General features: G+C 37.6%; 1 protein-coding gene across 2 annotated transcripts in view; it reads left to right on the top strand.

Moving 5' to 3' along the window:
* Mettl24 (methyltransferase like 24) overlaps positions 1-16,485 on the top strand; it is a 104,118-nt gene that overhangs the window by 43,439 nt on the left and 44,194 nt on the right. The window contains exons 3-5 of one of the 2 annotated variants that reach the window (XM_048787863.1): positions 3,869-4,008; positions 13,767-13,995; positions 16,340-16,481. In XM_048787863.1, coding sequence (XP_048643820.1) covers positions 3,869-4,008; positions 13,767-13,995; positions 16,340-16,444 — 474 coding nt within the window. In that variant the 3' untranslated portion in view covers positions 16,445-16,481. Of the gene's footprint in view, positions 1-3,868; positions 4,009-13,766; positions 13,996-16,339; positions 16,482-16,485 lie in introns of those variants that run through there. The other variant, XM_015500135.2, reaches the window with a different exon arrangement.

The following is a 16,485-nucleotide window of genomic DNA, read 5'->3' as shown; positions in this document are numbered from 1 at the left end:
GGTGGACAGATGAATGAAGAAGGCATCCTAGGCCAAGGGAACTTGGGAATAGAGACACAGGGCACACAGGACAGCATAGCATTAGATAGCCATAGGCATGATCCTGGGCCTGTACTGTGTACTGTAGTGACCTTGGTTCCTTTCTTCCTTCCTTCCTTGGTACCAGTGATTGAACCCAGGGGTAATTAACCACCGAGCCACATCTCCAGCCCTTTTTTATTTTTAATTTGAGACAGGGTCTTGCTAAGTTGCTTAGGGCCTTGCTAAGTTGCTTAGGCTAGCTTTGAACTTGCAATCCTCCTGTCTTAGCCTCCAGAGCCTCAATATTTCATTTTTTTAATGAAACACCAAAGGATGTGGTATTTGTGTAAGGTGTAAAACATCGAGTTCAGTCCAATTAGGCATATATATATATATATATGATAATGATTTATATGCAGGGTTCTACAGTCAATGATGATACTGTCTGCTGCTAACCAGAAATGGTTAAATCATAAATACAGTGCTCTGTTCTGAGGGAAGGCTCCAGATATAGCTTTTTATGGCAACCCCCAAACCATATGCCTCCAGGAAGCAAGCCTTGCTGTGCGAAATGAATCTAAGCAATAGTGGCTTAGAAAAAGAAAAAAAATATGTATTTTAAAGTTGACCTGTTTTTCTTTCTATTATTTATCTATTTATGTAATTATCTACACATATACTTATAAAGACAACCTGAGTTCAGTTCAGGCTCTGAATATTCAGACTATAACTTTACAACATCACAGCAATGGCATCTATTATATTTACTGCTGCATGTGCATACACACACATACACATACACCAGAATAAAAACAACAGAAATACAATACCCTTGAGCCTTTTAAATAATGGGACTGTATATAAACATACAGTTGATCATTGAAGTGATTCTTGCTAAAAGTCCCCAGATTTAAGGGTTCTACATTCTACTTATGAGTTGGCAAAAATACTATTCAAGCTTTTGGGATACAAAATGAAATGAAAATAAATTAGCCCTTTCAGTTAAATAACTAAAAAAAAAAATCAAGAAATTTCTTTTCTGGAGTTTGTTTTCCCTTGTCCATGCCTAATTCTCTTTATATAGCTAAAATTAGAAGGGGTATTAGGCAGACAGAGAACGTAATTACTTGAGTTAAAGCTTAGCTTGAAGTTGCTGCCCTCACTTATTTTGCTTGCAAGAGAGTTTATTGAAGCCCTGGCCATAAATCTTAACTAGAAAGTTTGAGAAAATTAATATTTAATTAATTTTTAGGAGCAGAATTTATGGAGGACTCCTAGTTGTTTTCAAAAGCTCATGTCTGTCAATGAGATGGTTAATAAATGGTTAAAACTAGATAATCCCTGTGTTTTATTTTAAAGCTAAGAAAAAGAAGAGGGCACGTTATCAGAGTGATTGAATGGAAAAGAATCTCTCTCTTTTACAGGGATATGTCTGTGCAAGATGAAATCTTAGAATAAGAAGCAATGCTTAATTAGAAAAAGTATTATCTTCAATAAGATAAAATCCAGTTGCCTGGCATGGACAAAGGAGGAGCAGGGTGATCTCGAAGCCTCCTTGACCTTTCATACCTGACAGTTGGAGGCCTTTGACTAATTGTTGGTACCTACCTACCCTGTTGGCCCTTTGTTAGGGGCGAGGTCAGAAAGGTGTTGTTTGCAGATGAAAGCCTTGGCCCACGTATAGCTTCTTGCCTTAATTCACTAAGGCAAATGTGAGACCAATTTGGAACATTTCCCTGGATTTTACAAAAGGCCAAACCTTCCAGTAACCTTGCAGGACTGTCTGCATAAGAATCAGCCCAGGGAGCCTATTAGAATGCACGTTCCCAGGTGTCAGTCTCAAAGGTTCTTTTTGGCAGATGTGGAGTGGGACCCAGAAAACTGCATTTTAAAGTACCTCACAGGTGGTTCTGATGCAGGTGGACCACACCTTAGGAAACTCTGTGGAAGAGGCTAGGGTTAGATTTTGATGGTGTGGAGACGGGAACTATATACAAAGGCCTGTGAACATCCATATCCTATCTGTCATTAAGAAGGTTCTTAGGGAGAAGCACCCACAAAGGACAATCGCTATGGGAATCATCCTACCACTTTAGGAAAAAAAAAAAAACACTCCAGGAAGCTGTCCTAGATGGAGCAATGGCTCAGGCTCCTGTGGTAAAGGCATGGTATGTGGGGTCACACAGAACTGCCCTGAGCTAATCAGCTTCCTGCTAAATGCAGGGCATGGGGCAGAGCAGTAATGAAGATGCCCGTGTTTCAGGCATGGTAATGAGCCCACTAGAAGATCAGGGCTCGGTTAGCACATTGAGCTCTGATTAATTAGATTAGCAAACTTCCCTGCCTTTGGGTGGGTGAGTGGGGAAGAGGAGGGGGGGCAAGCAGAAGCATAATTTCCATTTCTCTATGGGAAACTAGTAAAGATGAATTACACAAATTAAGATGCTAATGCACTCAGTTAATAAATATATTCTGTAGTAGTTGCTTGAGAGAAAATTAAATTCCATTTTGTACTGGTATTTTCCCCTTTAAACAGTTGTCGGAGAGAGAGAAGTAGAAAGGGAAAAAGAACACCTCACGTTTTGCTTTTTCAGCTTTCCTCTGACATTCCTAAATCCTCGTTGAAGATTCTGTCACAATGGCTGATAAATATCTCCAGGATGATTTTGCTAGAGCCCTCATAGAGCAAAAGCAGAGCAGCTGCTGCACTAGTTGAATAGGCTTCCCATGATATGCTTTTCTTAGATTAGAACTTTGGAAAATCAGTCAAATAAAAAGATTAGGCAAGCTTAGAATATCATCTAAAGAAAATCACTTGCTGTTATATTTTCCAATGAATTAAACCTGAAAGTATCCTTTGTGTCTGGAGTGGTCTGATTGTCTCTGGTGTGACAGCAGGAGCTGCTGTGTCATGGAGCATCTTGACAACTATGCGAGCTTTGAGGAATGGGAAGGGGGACACTGCTGCTCAGCAAGGTGCATCTCTTGGCCATTCTAACAGCTTCAGCCATGTAAACTGTACTGGCCTCAAACACAAGTCAGCATCCCTCATGAAGTACATTTGCTTAATGTGCCCTTGGAATTTGAGACTAACTTTTGCTTGACTTACACCCACATTGCTTTTGGTTTTCTTATCTAATTTTGATGGATGAGTTAAAAGAAATGCTTTGGTTAGCTGGGGAAGGGCCTTCTGCCTGGAACTCTTGCCCTTCTCTCCCAGTAGGAAGCTCATTAGGGCACCTTATCACACAGAATACCATCTTATCAGCAGGGACTGCCTATTAATTTCGCTTGACCTGTGATCAACTGTCTACCTTGGATAACACAGGCCGCCTTTCTGACCTTAGTGGCCCCACCTTATCTGCCTGAAATAAGGACTAGATAACCTTGCCAGTGTCCCTCTGAGGTCTGTGTCTGTAGTTGTATTGCATGTCTCACAGTAGGGACATTGTCTGCACCGTCCTCTGTGTCTGGAATCCTTCTTGGTCTGAGCTTCTCTGTCAACTTCTGTCCACTCTCCAAGACCAATGCACCTCTGCAAAGCCTCTTGACACCACTCCCAACTCTGCTTCTGATTTGCTCTCAAGACAAATGGCGACAGCAGTTCTTAACTTCCCTTCAAACCTGCTCTGAGTTTCCTTGAGGTTACTTATTATCTGGTATGTAATTGAAATTCCTCTGAACATTTTACAGCAGCCATGTAGTTCCCTGGGGAGGGGAATAGTGAGAAGTGGAGGACATAACTCTCCTATTAAGAATTTCAGAGACCAGGGAAGCAATAAGTCTCTACCTAACATTTATCATCTAACATTTTAAAATTATTCATATTGATTTCCAATCCTTACAGATTGCATGTGATCACATGAGTACAGATGGCTTGGCTACTGACTCCAGCTCTGCAAAGAAGCCCTGGTTGGTATGTCTTGATGACAGGTTTGGCTTAGCTCATCAAATCCGCAGCAAGCAGTGCCGCCTCTATTCTTTAGGGTAAATACTTTTTTTTTTTTTAAATAGCAGAAGGAAATTTTCCTGCAGACATTCATGACTTTTTCAGCAACACAAAATTCTGACTCTGCAATGTATACAGGTGCTATGCTTTGCCATATGCCATTGTCTCAGACTGATCTGTTGTAAAATTGTGGGCATAGGCAAATTACCAGGGCCACTTTCTCTCCCATTTTGCTGGTAGTAAGCTGGCAGCATGAGGATGACCCTCTTAATGAAACCAATAGTTTCCAGTGAGAATTAGACTACCTTAAAGTATAAAGAGAGAATATTAGTGAATATAGCTAGAAAAAGAGAGTATGTTAGAAATTTTATACACGGTTAAGAGAGACCCGAGATGAATAATGGGTACTGTTGGATTTTTATGTTTGGTTCCAATGAGTTAGTCAGCTTTTCATTGCTGTGACCAAAATACCTGACATAAACAACTTAAAGGAGGAAAAGTTCATCTTGGCTCATGGTTTCAGTCAGCTGGCTCCATTACTTGGCACCTGAGTTGAGGCAGAACATCATGGTGGAAGGGCATGACAGAAGAAAGCCATTTGGGTTATGGCGGCCAGGAAGTAGACAGTGGGTGGGAAAAGGGGACAGGAACAAGAAATATCCTTGCGGGGCACGCCCCCAGTGACCTTCCTCCAGCCATGCCTTGTGGCCTCTAGTTTCCATGGTTTCCAAATAGTTCATTCAAATGACTAATCAATCACAGGATTAATCCAATAATGAGGTCAGAGCACTCATAATCCAATCATGTCCTAAAAGCCCTACCTCCGAACATTACTTCATTGGGAACAGTAACATATGAGTCTTTGAGGGATCCAAACTATAACAACCAATGATAAATCTAAGTATAGTTTTATACATTTTAAAAAATAAAGGAGACTCTTATGAAAACTATGTGATTTTGTCAAAATAGAAAGATGGATGTTCAGTTATTCAGGTGGAAAGTGACCTATATGTACAAATGAATTTAGAGGTGTTTGGTTTTTTTGTTTTTTTTTTTTTGTGTGTGTGTTGTTGTTTGTTTTGTTACCAGGAATTGAACCCAAGGGTGCTTAACCACTGAGCCACACCTCCAGTCCTTTTTATTTCTGATTTTGAGACAGGATCTTGCTAAGTTGTTTAGGACCTCCGCTACATTGCTGAGGCTGGCTTTGAATTCATGATCTTCCTGCCTCAGCCTCCCAATGAATATGGTGAATGAAAAATGAATGAAAAGGAATGAATATGGTGTAGCACACCTGGGATTACAGGTGTGCACCACCATACCTGGCTAGAGAGCTTTTTGTAAATGCATGAACATAAAGAAATGAGGTTATTTCATCAAATATATCGGTATGTTTATAAATGGTTCTGAACTTACAAATAATGTGTCTCAAAAGAAAAAGCAGGAAGAAATTATTTCTGCTAAAACACCTTTTCCAAAAGACTCTTTGTTAGGAAATATGTAGGTTCTCAGGCTAGACCATTGAAGTCCTTTTCAAAAAGTACTTGGGACACTAATATCACATGTCTGTTCCTCACTTCTGATTTTTATTACCTACCTCTATGGTGTACATTCAGATAACCAGAATCATAGGTGGTCAGGGTTAGGAACAGACAAAGGTAATGAGGAGGACTCTCCAAAGGTGCCGATGCAGAAAGGATCACAAGTGCTATCAAATATAACAAACAAGAATTACTAGTCATGGTGGATTAAAAGAAGAAAAGATCCAGAAAGAATTTAGAGATATTGGATACATATGGGGTTAAATGAAGATATATTGGGGCTGGGGATGTGGCTCAAGTGGTAGCGCGCTTGCCTGGCATGCGTGGGGCCTTGGGCTCGATCCTCAGCACCACATACAAATAAAATAAAGATGTTGTGTCTGCCAAGAACTAAAAAATAAATATTGAAAAATTCTCTCTCTCTCTCTAAAAAAAAAAAAAATGAAGATATACTGTAGGTGTCTATTGGTGGGGCTTGGCACACAGTAGGCACTCAATACATGTTTGCTATGTAAATGACAGCCCGAGGGGAGGAGGCTGGGGAGGGAAGCTCTTCGCTGAATTTGAAGGCTTGGTTTAGATGATGAGCTGCTGAGACAGATGGTTAGAATTGAGCTCTTTTCCTGAGAGTCCACTGGCTCAGCTTTAAGACTGTAGGAAGAATGGGAAGTTGTGACAGCAGAGTTTATTTTATGTCATATTAAAGATGTATGAAAGTAGGTCAAAAAATAATTGCATAGTACTGCATGCAAATTGGAAATCTCAGCTTGGTCCTGTTTTCTGCTCTGAAATGCCTTTATATTTTACTTAGTATTTTACTCTCTAGAATAATTTCATTTAAAGCATATCACTGAGTAAAATAAAACTTGAAAAGTTGTTTTTAGGGGAAAACATTAAATTTCTTTTTTCTTATATTTCAAAACTGTAGGATTAAGATGGATCTATAGTCAGGTTTCAGATTAGTACAGATAAAAAGGTAGTTTCTTACTTTTCTTTCAATTTTTACCATTCAAAATCAACTTTGTTAAGAGCAGATGAGGGCATTTGAACTCCACTGAGAAAAGGAATGAATAGACTAGAAGGGTCAATATTTGATGGAAACCAAAGAAAATATTTTTGATGGCTGAAAAAGGATGCTGGGATCATGAGTGATAATGTTGATTGGCTTGTGACTTAGGATCAGGATCCAGAAAAGCACCTCCCGTTGAGGTGAATCACATGCTGGCGGCTCAAGCAGATAGCTGGCTGAGGACATCTCAACTGATGCTGAGAAGACCTGGACCCAAAGTGGTGGTCCCAAAATCAAGGGCGGCGGCAGGAAATGTGGGCTCTATCCCAGCATCTGGGAGTGTTGGGACAGTTGCATGATAGGTGAGGAGGACAGGTGGTGAGTCATGTGGCCCCTACCTATGGGGGCAGGTGCTGCAAACCCCCGAGGTGAGGCAGCAAGAAGAACATGCCGTTGTGGGCCCAGTAATTCCCGGACAAACTGAAGATGCAGGGGTGACCTTCCTGGAAGGAGGACACAGCAGTCAGAAAACAAAGACCAGCAGCCCTACATCTGCCTTTCCTCCACCACAATAGCTAAAGCAGGTGTCCCCCCTACTGTCTCTCTGGTGGTGAATTTTCCTCACCAGGAGTCAAGATGTTTTATTCCAGAATTAATGTGAAGGACATTTTGTCCAGGGAACTTTGATGGTGTTCCATTGAAAGTTAAAATAGGATCCCTTTTTGGCTTTGACCAGTGAAGACAGGGGAAGGGAGTGAGAAGAAAGGTAAATATTATAGGAAAGGAAAAGAGAAGAGAAATAAGGAGAGGCTGTGGATGTGGAGGATAACGTTGTGCACCTGGAAACCTCAGGTGGCGTCTTCCCTGCAGGTCTTCACGTGTCCTTGGTGCAGGAGAGATTTCAGGCACCGGTGGGGAGGGCCGGGGAGGAGAGTAGATAAAGTGGGAAATATCACCTATTTTACTTTTCATGTCAAAGATTATATTTTAGGGGTAGAGCTGGATGTGAAAGGGAAAAACTGAGATAGCACGGGGGTGCTCCATCTCTTCTTTAGTTCTGTGGTAGGTGGTAGTATTTGTTTGCAAGACATAAAATTCTTCGCATAAGACAGAAGATTTCATAAGTGACACATGCTTAGGCAATAAGAGCCAATATTTTATGTAGAAAATCTGGCTCTTCCGGTTGCTGTGAGTGTTTCAAGAGTGAATAAGCTTCAGAGCCAAACATTTTTGTCTTACGGTACTTTAATTAAGACAGCAGGAATGGTGTTAGCATAGTAAATGTGAAGGAGGAATCAGAAAATTGGGCACCCCAAATCTGTTTTTAGATCGTTTTCCCTAATCACCCTCCATGAACTTGCAAATCCATAGATGTACTGAATATCTGCCTATGCAAAATTATAATAGCTGTGCACTGTATGCAAAGAGAGGAAGATTCCCCCAGAATCCATTTCACCTCCTTAGAAGTGATGATGTCCTTATTGAGAATATGTTTCGGATGAAATCTTAGCGCTTGCTGCCATGTTATTTAACAAAAATAAATAATTACAAAATATTTCATACACTATTATGGGTCATTTATGCTTTGCAAAACCTATTTCTCCCCCATTAATAGTAGCATTGTGGAGATTAAGATAATCCTTTGGCCAGATTCTCTGGCTCCTATTGGGTTGGAGAACGAGTACTGAAAGCTCTGGGAAAATGGTAATTGCCTGACCTCTTTTAACCCCTCTTCCTTCAATGATGAGGGTTTAAAATTTTCCCTATATCGGCTCTGGGTTTCTGTTTTTTAACATTTAAACAGCTTTATGGAAATAGAATTCACATACTTAAAGTGTATAATCCAATGATATTCTAGCCACTACAAAAAATTTTAGAACATTTCATTATCCCTCAAAAGAAGCCCTATACCTCAGAGCAGTTACTCCCAATCTCCCTGGCAGCCATCATCTCCTGACCCCTCAGCCCTCAGTTTTAAACACTACTCTGTTTTCTGTCTCTGTAGATTCACCTATTCTAGACATTAATGTAAATAGAATCATAGGATATATGACCTTTAGTGACTGTTCTCTTTCACTTAGCTTCATATTTTCAAAGTTCATCCACATTGTACCATGTGGAGGTACTGACCTCCGTTCCTTTTACATGTCTGAATAATACTCCATTGTATGGATATACCACCTTCTATTTATCCACTCATCAGCTGATGAACATTTGGGTTTTTCTGCTTTTTTGGTTATTATGAATATTGAGATGAACATTCATGTAGAAGTTTTTGAGTGGACATATTTTCATATCTTGGGTGTTTACCATTTTACATTCTCACCAGTGATCTATGAGGGTTCTATTTTCTCCACATCCTTGCCAACACCTATTATTTTATCTTATTGAACACAAAGGGGTATCTCACTGTGGTTTTGATTTGTATTTCCCTGCTGGCTAATGGTCTTGAGCATATCTGTTCAAGCTCTGAATTTTTAATTCCAAGGAATATAAAAGTCACTCACTTTAATGGTCTCAAGGATATTTTTAAAAGAGTGACCAAGGACCTGACCCAGTGCCACAATCCATCCCTTTTACCCTTCAGTGGTATAAAATGGTAGGTGGTTGCTAGCACCAACCAAAGCTAGTTCAAAGAATACCCTGGTACAGCTTGTGAAAATATACCCCTCTCCCAAGAGCCTTACTGCCATCTGCCAGGAAATCATTACTGGGTCATTCTGAAGTGAATGGCACCTCCTAGCATTGTTTAGTACACAACCCACACAAGCATGTCCAGGAATCCTTATTTATTTTTTTTTTTTGTTGTTGTTGTTTGCTTGTTTGTTTCTGTGATATCAGAGAAGAATGGCCAAGGTGATTACCCTGATATTCTACATTACCATTGAAAATCAAGTTGCCTCCTTCCTATTTCTTCAATAGCTCTTAGGGGTTTTTTTTTTTCCTCTTTAAGATATGTAGCATTAGTTTTTTAAACTTTTTTTTTTTTAAAGAGAGAGAGAGAGAGAGAGAGAGAGAGAGAACTTTTTAATATTTATTTAGTTAGTTAGTTAGTTAGTTTTCAGTGGACACAACATCTTTATGTGGTGCTGAGGATTGAACCCAGCGCCCTGCGCTTGCCAGGCAAGCGCGCTACCGCTTGAGCCACATCCCCAGCCCAAACTTATTTTTTACATACATGACAATAGTGGAATGTATTACAAGCTCTTAGGTTTAATGGCCTTCTTTGCTGAAAAGTTTGTTGTGACCTCCAACTCCACCAGTAATGTATGCAGAATAATATTTATTATCATGAGTTATACAATTTTACCACCCCAATGGAAAGGAAAAGCTGCAGTCTTAATTCAAAGTATGTAGCAAATGCTGATTATCCCCCAGTATCTATTCTCTTGTTGTTCCTTTGGAAGCAGAACTCCCAAGGTCAGCAGGGCATGTGGCCACCCTGCAGATGGCTGCATTTCCTGCCTTCCTTAAAGCTCTAAGTGGCCATGTGTAGGTGTGAGCAATGGGATGTAAGTAGGAGTGATGATGTGTGCAACTTTTAGGCTGTAGCCTCAAGAGGAAAGATGTGACCGTGGCTTCCCCTTTACCTTTCCTAATAGCTGCAATACAGAAAAGATGGCAGAAAATGAAACAGCTGTCTTAGACTTTGAGATGGAAGCCACATGATCTATACTTCTTGCTTCATGGAATATATGTTAAGTAAAATATTTGTATGAATTAAAAGGAACAGTGAATTCTCTTTCCAGTTAAATAACAGCAGAAAATGGTTTTCTTGTAGACTAAGAATACTTCTTTTTAAAAAATATTTTTAGTCATAGATGACATACTACCTTTATTTTATTTTATTTTTATGTGGTGCTGAAGATTGAACCCAGTGCTTCACATGCTAGGCATGTGCTCTACCACTGAGCTACAATCCCAGCCCCTAAGTACACTCTTTGCTACAAATAATAGTTGTTGCTTTATTATAGTTATTTGTTCAAAAATCTTTCTTCATTACTAATTTATCTGTTTGTCCCTTGTGTTCAATATAGTGCCTTGCACATAAGAAGTACGCTTTAAATATTTTTATTTACATTATTGAGTCAGCAAAATGTAGCCCACCACATATACTATGTTTAGATATTGTGCTGTATATTCTGGCAATTTTAGAACATATCTAAAAGTCTTCTTTCACTCACGGCAGCATTCTGTAAGTCTACATAGCACTGGGGATTCAGAAATGAGCAAGCTTTTTTCTTCATGGAGCTTAACTGTCTAGTAACAGACAATTTTCTATACTCCTGAGGTTATAAATATTCCCTCCATGAACCTGTATCCTGTGCTCACCTGCTGTGATATAGAGTATACAGAGTACATGCCTTAGAACTATCAGATTGGATTTGACTCTTGGTTTTACTACTTTGGACTATATTTTGTGACACCTTTGTATATTCCATTTATTCTTCCTCTTGCTTTTATCTCTAGCACAAACTTGACTAATTTAAGCCTAAAAAAGTACCATTTCAAATAAATAAAAATAAAAAGTATAGATGCCAATTAAGTGTTGTATATTTCTTTCCAATACAAGTACATATTTATATTTTAAGATTAAAAGGATTGAGTGAAAGTAACATAAGTTAATAAAAACTACAAATTATAAATAGTTTAATGTTATCTAATGTATCATGCAAGATAGTTCCCCCACCATATATGTGTTTTCTTATAATAATTTATAATAGAAGATACTTGTGTATGTGTAGAAAATTTCTGGAAAGATACACAAATAACTACTAATCATGTTAATCTATGGATTAACTAGTGGCTAAAATTTCTCATAGTAGAAAACTTACTTTTCACTTATGTATTTAGTGCCATTTGATTTTTTTCTATGTGTATTTGTTATTTTTTAACTATAGAAATTAGTTTAAATTGTAAATGATAATATCAATATATAATTTTTTGCCTTGCCAAAAAAAAATAGTTATAGTAGAGTATGTGACTTATTTAATGATTAAGATATTTTTAGATCTTGATTTAAATCATATATACGTATACATATGATTTGGTATATAAATATAAATATATTATATATGTGCTTTATACTTATAAATTTTATACTTAAGTATAAATATTTATATATATTTTAGAGTATAAAATGTTTGCTTGAAAAAAAATTCTGAAAATTCCGAGAAAGAAAGTATGCATATTTTTACACTAGAGGGTTTATATGCAAATTGTATTTAACAAGTAAATTTTGACATAATTGCAGATACAAAACTGTCCTTTTATTAACTTACCTATGATAATACTGCTTTGCCCGTCTAAGACTCAACAAATTTAATGAGATGAAAAATCATTTGGGACAGACAACTTTTACAATATTCTCACCTATATGGAACCAAATCTGTTAAGGAAAAATGCTTTGTAGTTTTAGCTGAAACTCTTGGATTCATACTTAATGTCAGGCATATCAATTAGCTATTGCTGTGTAACACATCACTCTAAAACTCAGGGGCTTAAATATCACTGTTATTTATTACTGCTAATATGTCTTCAGATCATCGGGCTTCAGCTGACCCAGGCTGGGCTCAATTGGGAGGATTTATTTCATGATGAAATGGGTAAGGGCAGTTCTGTTTTTTATGGAAGGCTGGGGGGCTAACTGGGGTTGTCTGTGCTCCTCATAACTCATATTTTCTTGAGACCAGCTAGCTATCCAATGCAAATTTTTTTATCACTGTGATGATACCTGAAAGTAAACAGAAGCACTCAATTTCTAGGATCACAAATGGTTTATTGTTACTTCCTCCCATAAAGGAAGTCACATGATCAAGTCAAAAAAAATCAAGGTTCAGAAAGGATAGATGAGCATGGCCTTAGCATGGATGAGGGAGGGGTAAAGAACTAAGGCCAGCGAGTCAATCTGCCACCCCAGATTAGGTCATAGAAAGTATGGGAGGAAACTTGGGTAGAGTAACAGTGGTCTGAACTATGTGGATTCATAAGGAAATAGAAAATAGGGAGGATTGCACAGTAGAAGAAATGGGCATGTTTGAGAGGACTGTTGAATCTTTTTTTTTTTTTTTTTTAGCCTAAGAGAATTGAAAGAACTGTAATCGAGAGACATCAGAGAATCCTCTAATTCTTTAACTGACACATCATGGATCCCAGTGGCAGTAGGGTGAAGGGGGAGGATGAGGCCAATAAGACTACTAAGAATGTCTAGTGGAGGATGTCTACATTGAAGGTTTATTAAGTAAAATCTGGAGAATAATTCTTACCCACGAACTTGTGTATTTCCAAATTAGGCAATAGTCTGAAATGGAATCTAGGAGAATAAAGTATTTCTGTACTGGATTCAGGTTTGGCCAATGTATTGTGGATACCCTGTGAATTTTTGCTAACCTAAATCACATGTAATTATAGTATTTTGGGCAGAGAAGCCATAATCACGATTTTTTAAAAATCACCCTTTCTGGCTTAATTTTATGCATTTCATTCAAATCAGTGCTTTAATCAAAGTGATGATTCTTATGCCATTAAATAAGAAATATTTCTGAGTAAATTCAAATATTTGTAAGTATGTTGTAAGTACCCAATTGGGTACTTAATTCTAATTAATTCATGATTTCTTTTCTTTGTGGATGTGAATTGAGGTAAGGAAACACTTCTGCTTCTTGTGTCCTGGATGTAGTAGAACCACATATATTTGCCTTTTTCTTTAACCGTTTTAAAATACACACCATTTCTAAGAAAATTTCTAAGAAAACAGCTGTTGTCTTTAAGCCAAATTGCATACACAGCTCTTGGGTTATTAGAATGGAGACAAATTACCTCGTTAGTAGAATGCAAATCTCCTCAAGGAACTAATATGGGGCCTATATTTTTGTCATATTCTGAGCAAAATCTCAAGATTAGTGAATATTCTTCTTTGTCTCATTGCTACTATGATTTACATCTTTAAAAAAAATCACTCTGTTATGCTTCTACACGTTTAAGTACTTGATTTTCTGGTCTGTTTTGAGCAGATAATTTCTCTGTCTTTTATCCAGAGGCTTTGAGCTGTAATACTTTTTTTTTCTTTTTGAAAGAAAGTTTATTTCATGTTTTCATTAGACACATATTTTTTAAAAAAAGAGAGAGAGAAGGTTTGATATGACTAAGAAAATTGGCCTTGGATCTGTCATTCTGGTAGTCTGATAGTTTGCTTTACTATATTTTGTTGTTGTTGTTAACTGGTTTCTACCCTCTTCCTCTCCAGGCTGGGAAGCGATGATACTCATTTTGAGGTGAGCATGGCCAACGAGGGATGTGAAGTGCATCGTTTCGATCCTAGTGTCAAATCAGCTCACATTCTGGAAAGTCAGCGCCTCTGGTATCACCGCTTGTCCATCGATTGGCGGGATCCCCATCCAGCTGTTGCTGCCCCAAAATTACATAGCAACACCAGAAAACTGGGAAGCATTTTGAATGAATTTGGACATCACAAGGTGAGGCGTTTCATTTGGTTTCATAGTTCAGTAAATTGAACAAACCCATAAACTCTTTTCCCTAAAAAATGCAAACCACGGATAACATCGAGATTGCCCAGTTGAAGGTCCAGTTTGAATCTTACTGATCACCCACCATTATTTATAGTCAGCTCCGTAGATAAAAAGTTTTGGCAAGGATAGAGATATTTAAATTGATTTGAAAATTTTAGTTGCTGTTGAGTAATGCTAAGATCTTGGCCAAGACTGGGCAAGAAGACTAAGAGATCTAATGCTCAGGCTGGAGTATATCTTTTCTGTTTAGGAATGGATTTAAAATTTCCAGAAAGACCAAACTATTTATGTTGCCCTCATATACAAAAATATAATCAGAGCCAGGCTTATGCTTATGTTTGATAAGAGATTACTCATGTATAGTATTTCTCACTATTATAACATGTTTCTCACTATTTTGAGCCTCCAGGCTCTTAGTATTCAAAAATCTGTGTAACTTTGATTAAAATTTGCTTTATGAAATTGAACAGACATTCTGTATGTACTATTTATATAATTATGTCAAAGGATGTCAAATTTCTGCAAATACTTATTTGTGAATGGACAGCAAAAGAGAAACTCGATCTTTGAACTGTGTTCCTTGAAAGCAATTTCTAGCATGATATACCAGAGCTAATTGCAGTCCTAGGCTAATGCTCAAGAAGTTCTGAGTGCAGCTAGCTGGTGTTTGATCTCCAGCCCTTCTTAGATTTGGCCTGTCTTCGCCTATCCTTCCCAATCAGAGATGCCATGTGATTTAGAACATGTCAAAATGATTGTCTATCTGAAAAACAGGATGTGTGGGACTCAAATTTGAACTTGAGTTGGCTTCTTGATCTTTAGTAAAAGGGTTATTTCCCTGCTTCATTCTTTCTCCTTTTCTTTAAAAAAAAAAAATCCCTTGAATTAGACAGCTGAAGCTTCTTTTCAGAACAACATCAAAGAACTTACTGTTCTTTTAACATGTGATTAACTATTGATTTGTATTTTCCTTTGCCACCGAGAGTAATTAGCATTTAATAGTCAGGAATCTTAATGAAACCTACATAGTACTTTTTGGGTAAAATCTCTGAACAGAATTTTTTTTTATTCATATGCTATGAATTGTTTAGTAAGTGTGAAAAGAAGCAGGAGCATTCTTTTCAGAATTTTATTTTTTGCCATTTCTTTGGCAAATGATTCTCTAATATGTCAACTCTAGATTATTCAAAGATCTAATACTTATTCTCTGTATTCAGTGAAGTGTCTCGCTCGTCCTCCTTCATCCCATTTATTTCCTGGCCTTCTCTTCCCTTACTCTTCAAGTAGACTGAAAAGAGAAAAGAGGTGAAATCCAATGCCATTTTGCATTTTTTCCATTGTTTTAGTAAATTATTTGCTAAAAATGAGGATAGAATAAGGCTTTGAAAAAGTGATCTGTGGGATATAATTGATGTAACTACATTTCCAACCGAGAATGTGTTTTGGGATAACAAAGTACATACCTGAATTATGTTTGCTCAGCTCCCTGGGAGCTGCAGCAAGCAAAACCTTTATAATGGGGATAAAGTCTGAAGCCTTTTTGCAACACTGCCCCTGAGATACCACAAGTATTTACAATAATACCCAAAAAAGGGAAAAGGCTTTAAAGGATTGTTTATATTCCTAAGGTTACTCGTTTTTATTAAAAACATTAATAACATTGAGAGTGATCTGGCTCAGAATTGCCAGGTAAGAATTTGTCACTTTAAAAATGTCCCTCATTGAAGAAGAATTTAAGGAATACTTATCTTTTCTCATAGAGGGTGTGTGTGTGTGTGTGTGTGTGTGTGTGTGTGTGTGTGTTTGGTTGAAATGCTTCAAAACAAAACAACAAAAACTAAATTCCTTGGTGAGTGATTTCTTCCATCAGGACCTTGCTTCTAGGAACTATGCAGTGCCAGATAAAAGGAAACCTTGTTTGTGGCCTGTAGCAGGCCTGGTCTGTTTTCATACAGACATCAGTAAATAGGATGCGGCTGTGGCAGGAGAAGCAAATAGAATACTAAAAAACATCCTTGTGTTTGTCTTGCTTTCTTTACTCACTGATTCTGATAGTGACTCTAGAAACCAAAGCAATTAAAAAATTTTTTTTTCCTGCATAACTTTTTTTTAAAATTTTTTATTGTTGGTTGTTCAAAACATTACATAGTTCTTGATATATCATATTTCACACTTTGATTCAAGTGGGTTATGAACTCCCATTTTTTCCTGCATAACTTTAAAATGTCTTGTCCGGTTTTGTAATAATTTCCACCTGGCTATTTTTCATCTTCTCTGGATCCAAACCTAGATCCTAGCCACTCAAGCAAAAAGAATGGCAAGATGTGGACAGAATGAAGGCAATAGTGACAGAAAGACACATGGGGCTTTTGTGTTGTTTTTAAAACTCTGCTAATTTTAACTTCAAACTATAAATCAAAAAAAAAAAAAAAAAAA

This window comes from Marmota marmota, unplaced genomic scaffold (genome assembly GCF_001458135.2).
Source record: "Marmota marmota marmota unplaced genomic scaffold, marMar, whole genome shotgun sequence".
NCBI classification, from domain to species: domain Eukaryota; kingdom Metazoa; phylum Chordata; class Mammalia; order Rodentia; family Sciuridae; genus Marmota; species Marmota marmota.
This window is presented reverse-complemented; position numbering and strand designations above follow the sequence as displayed.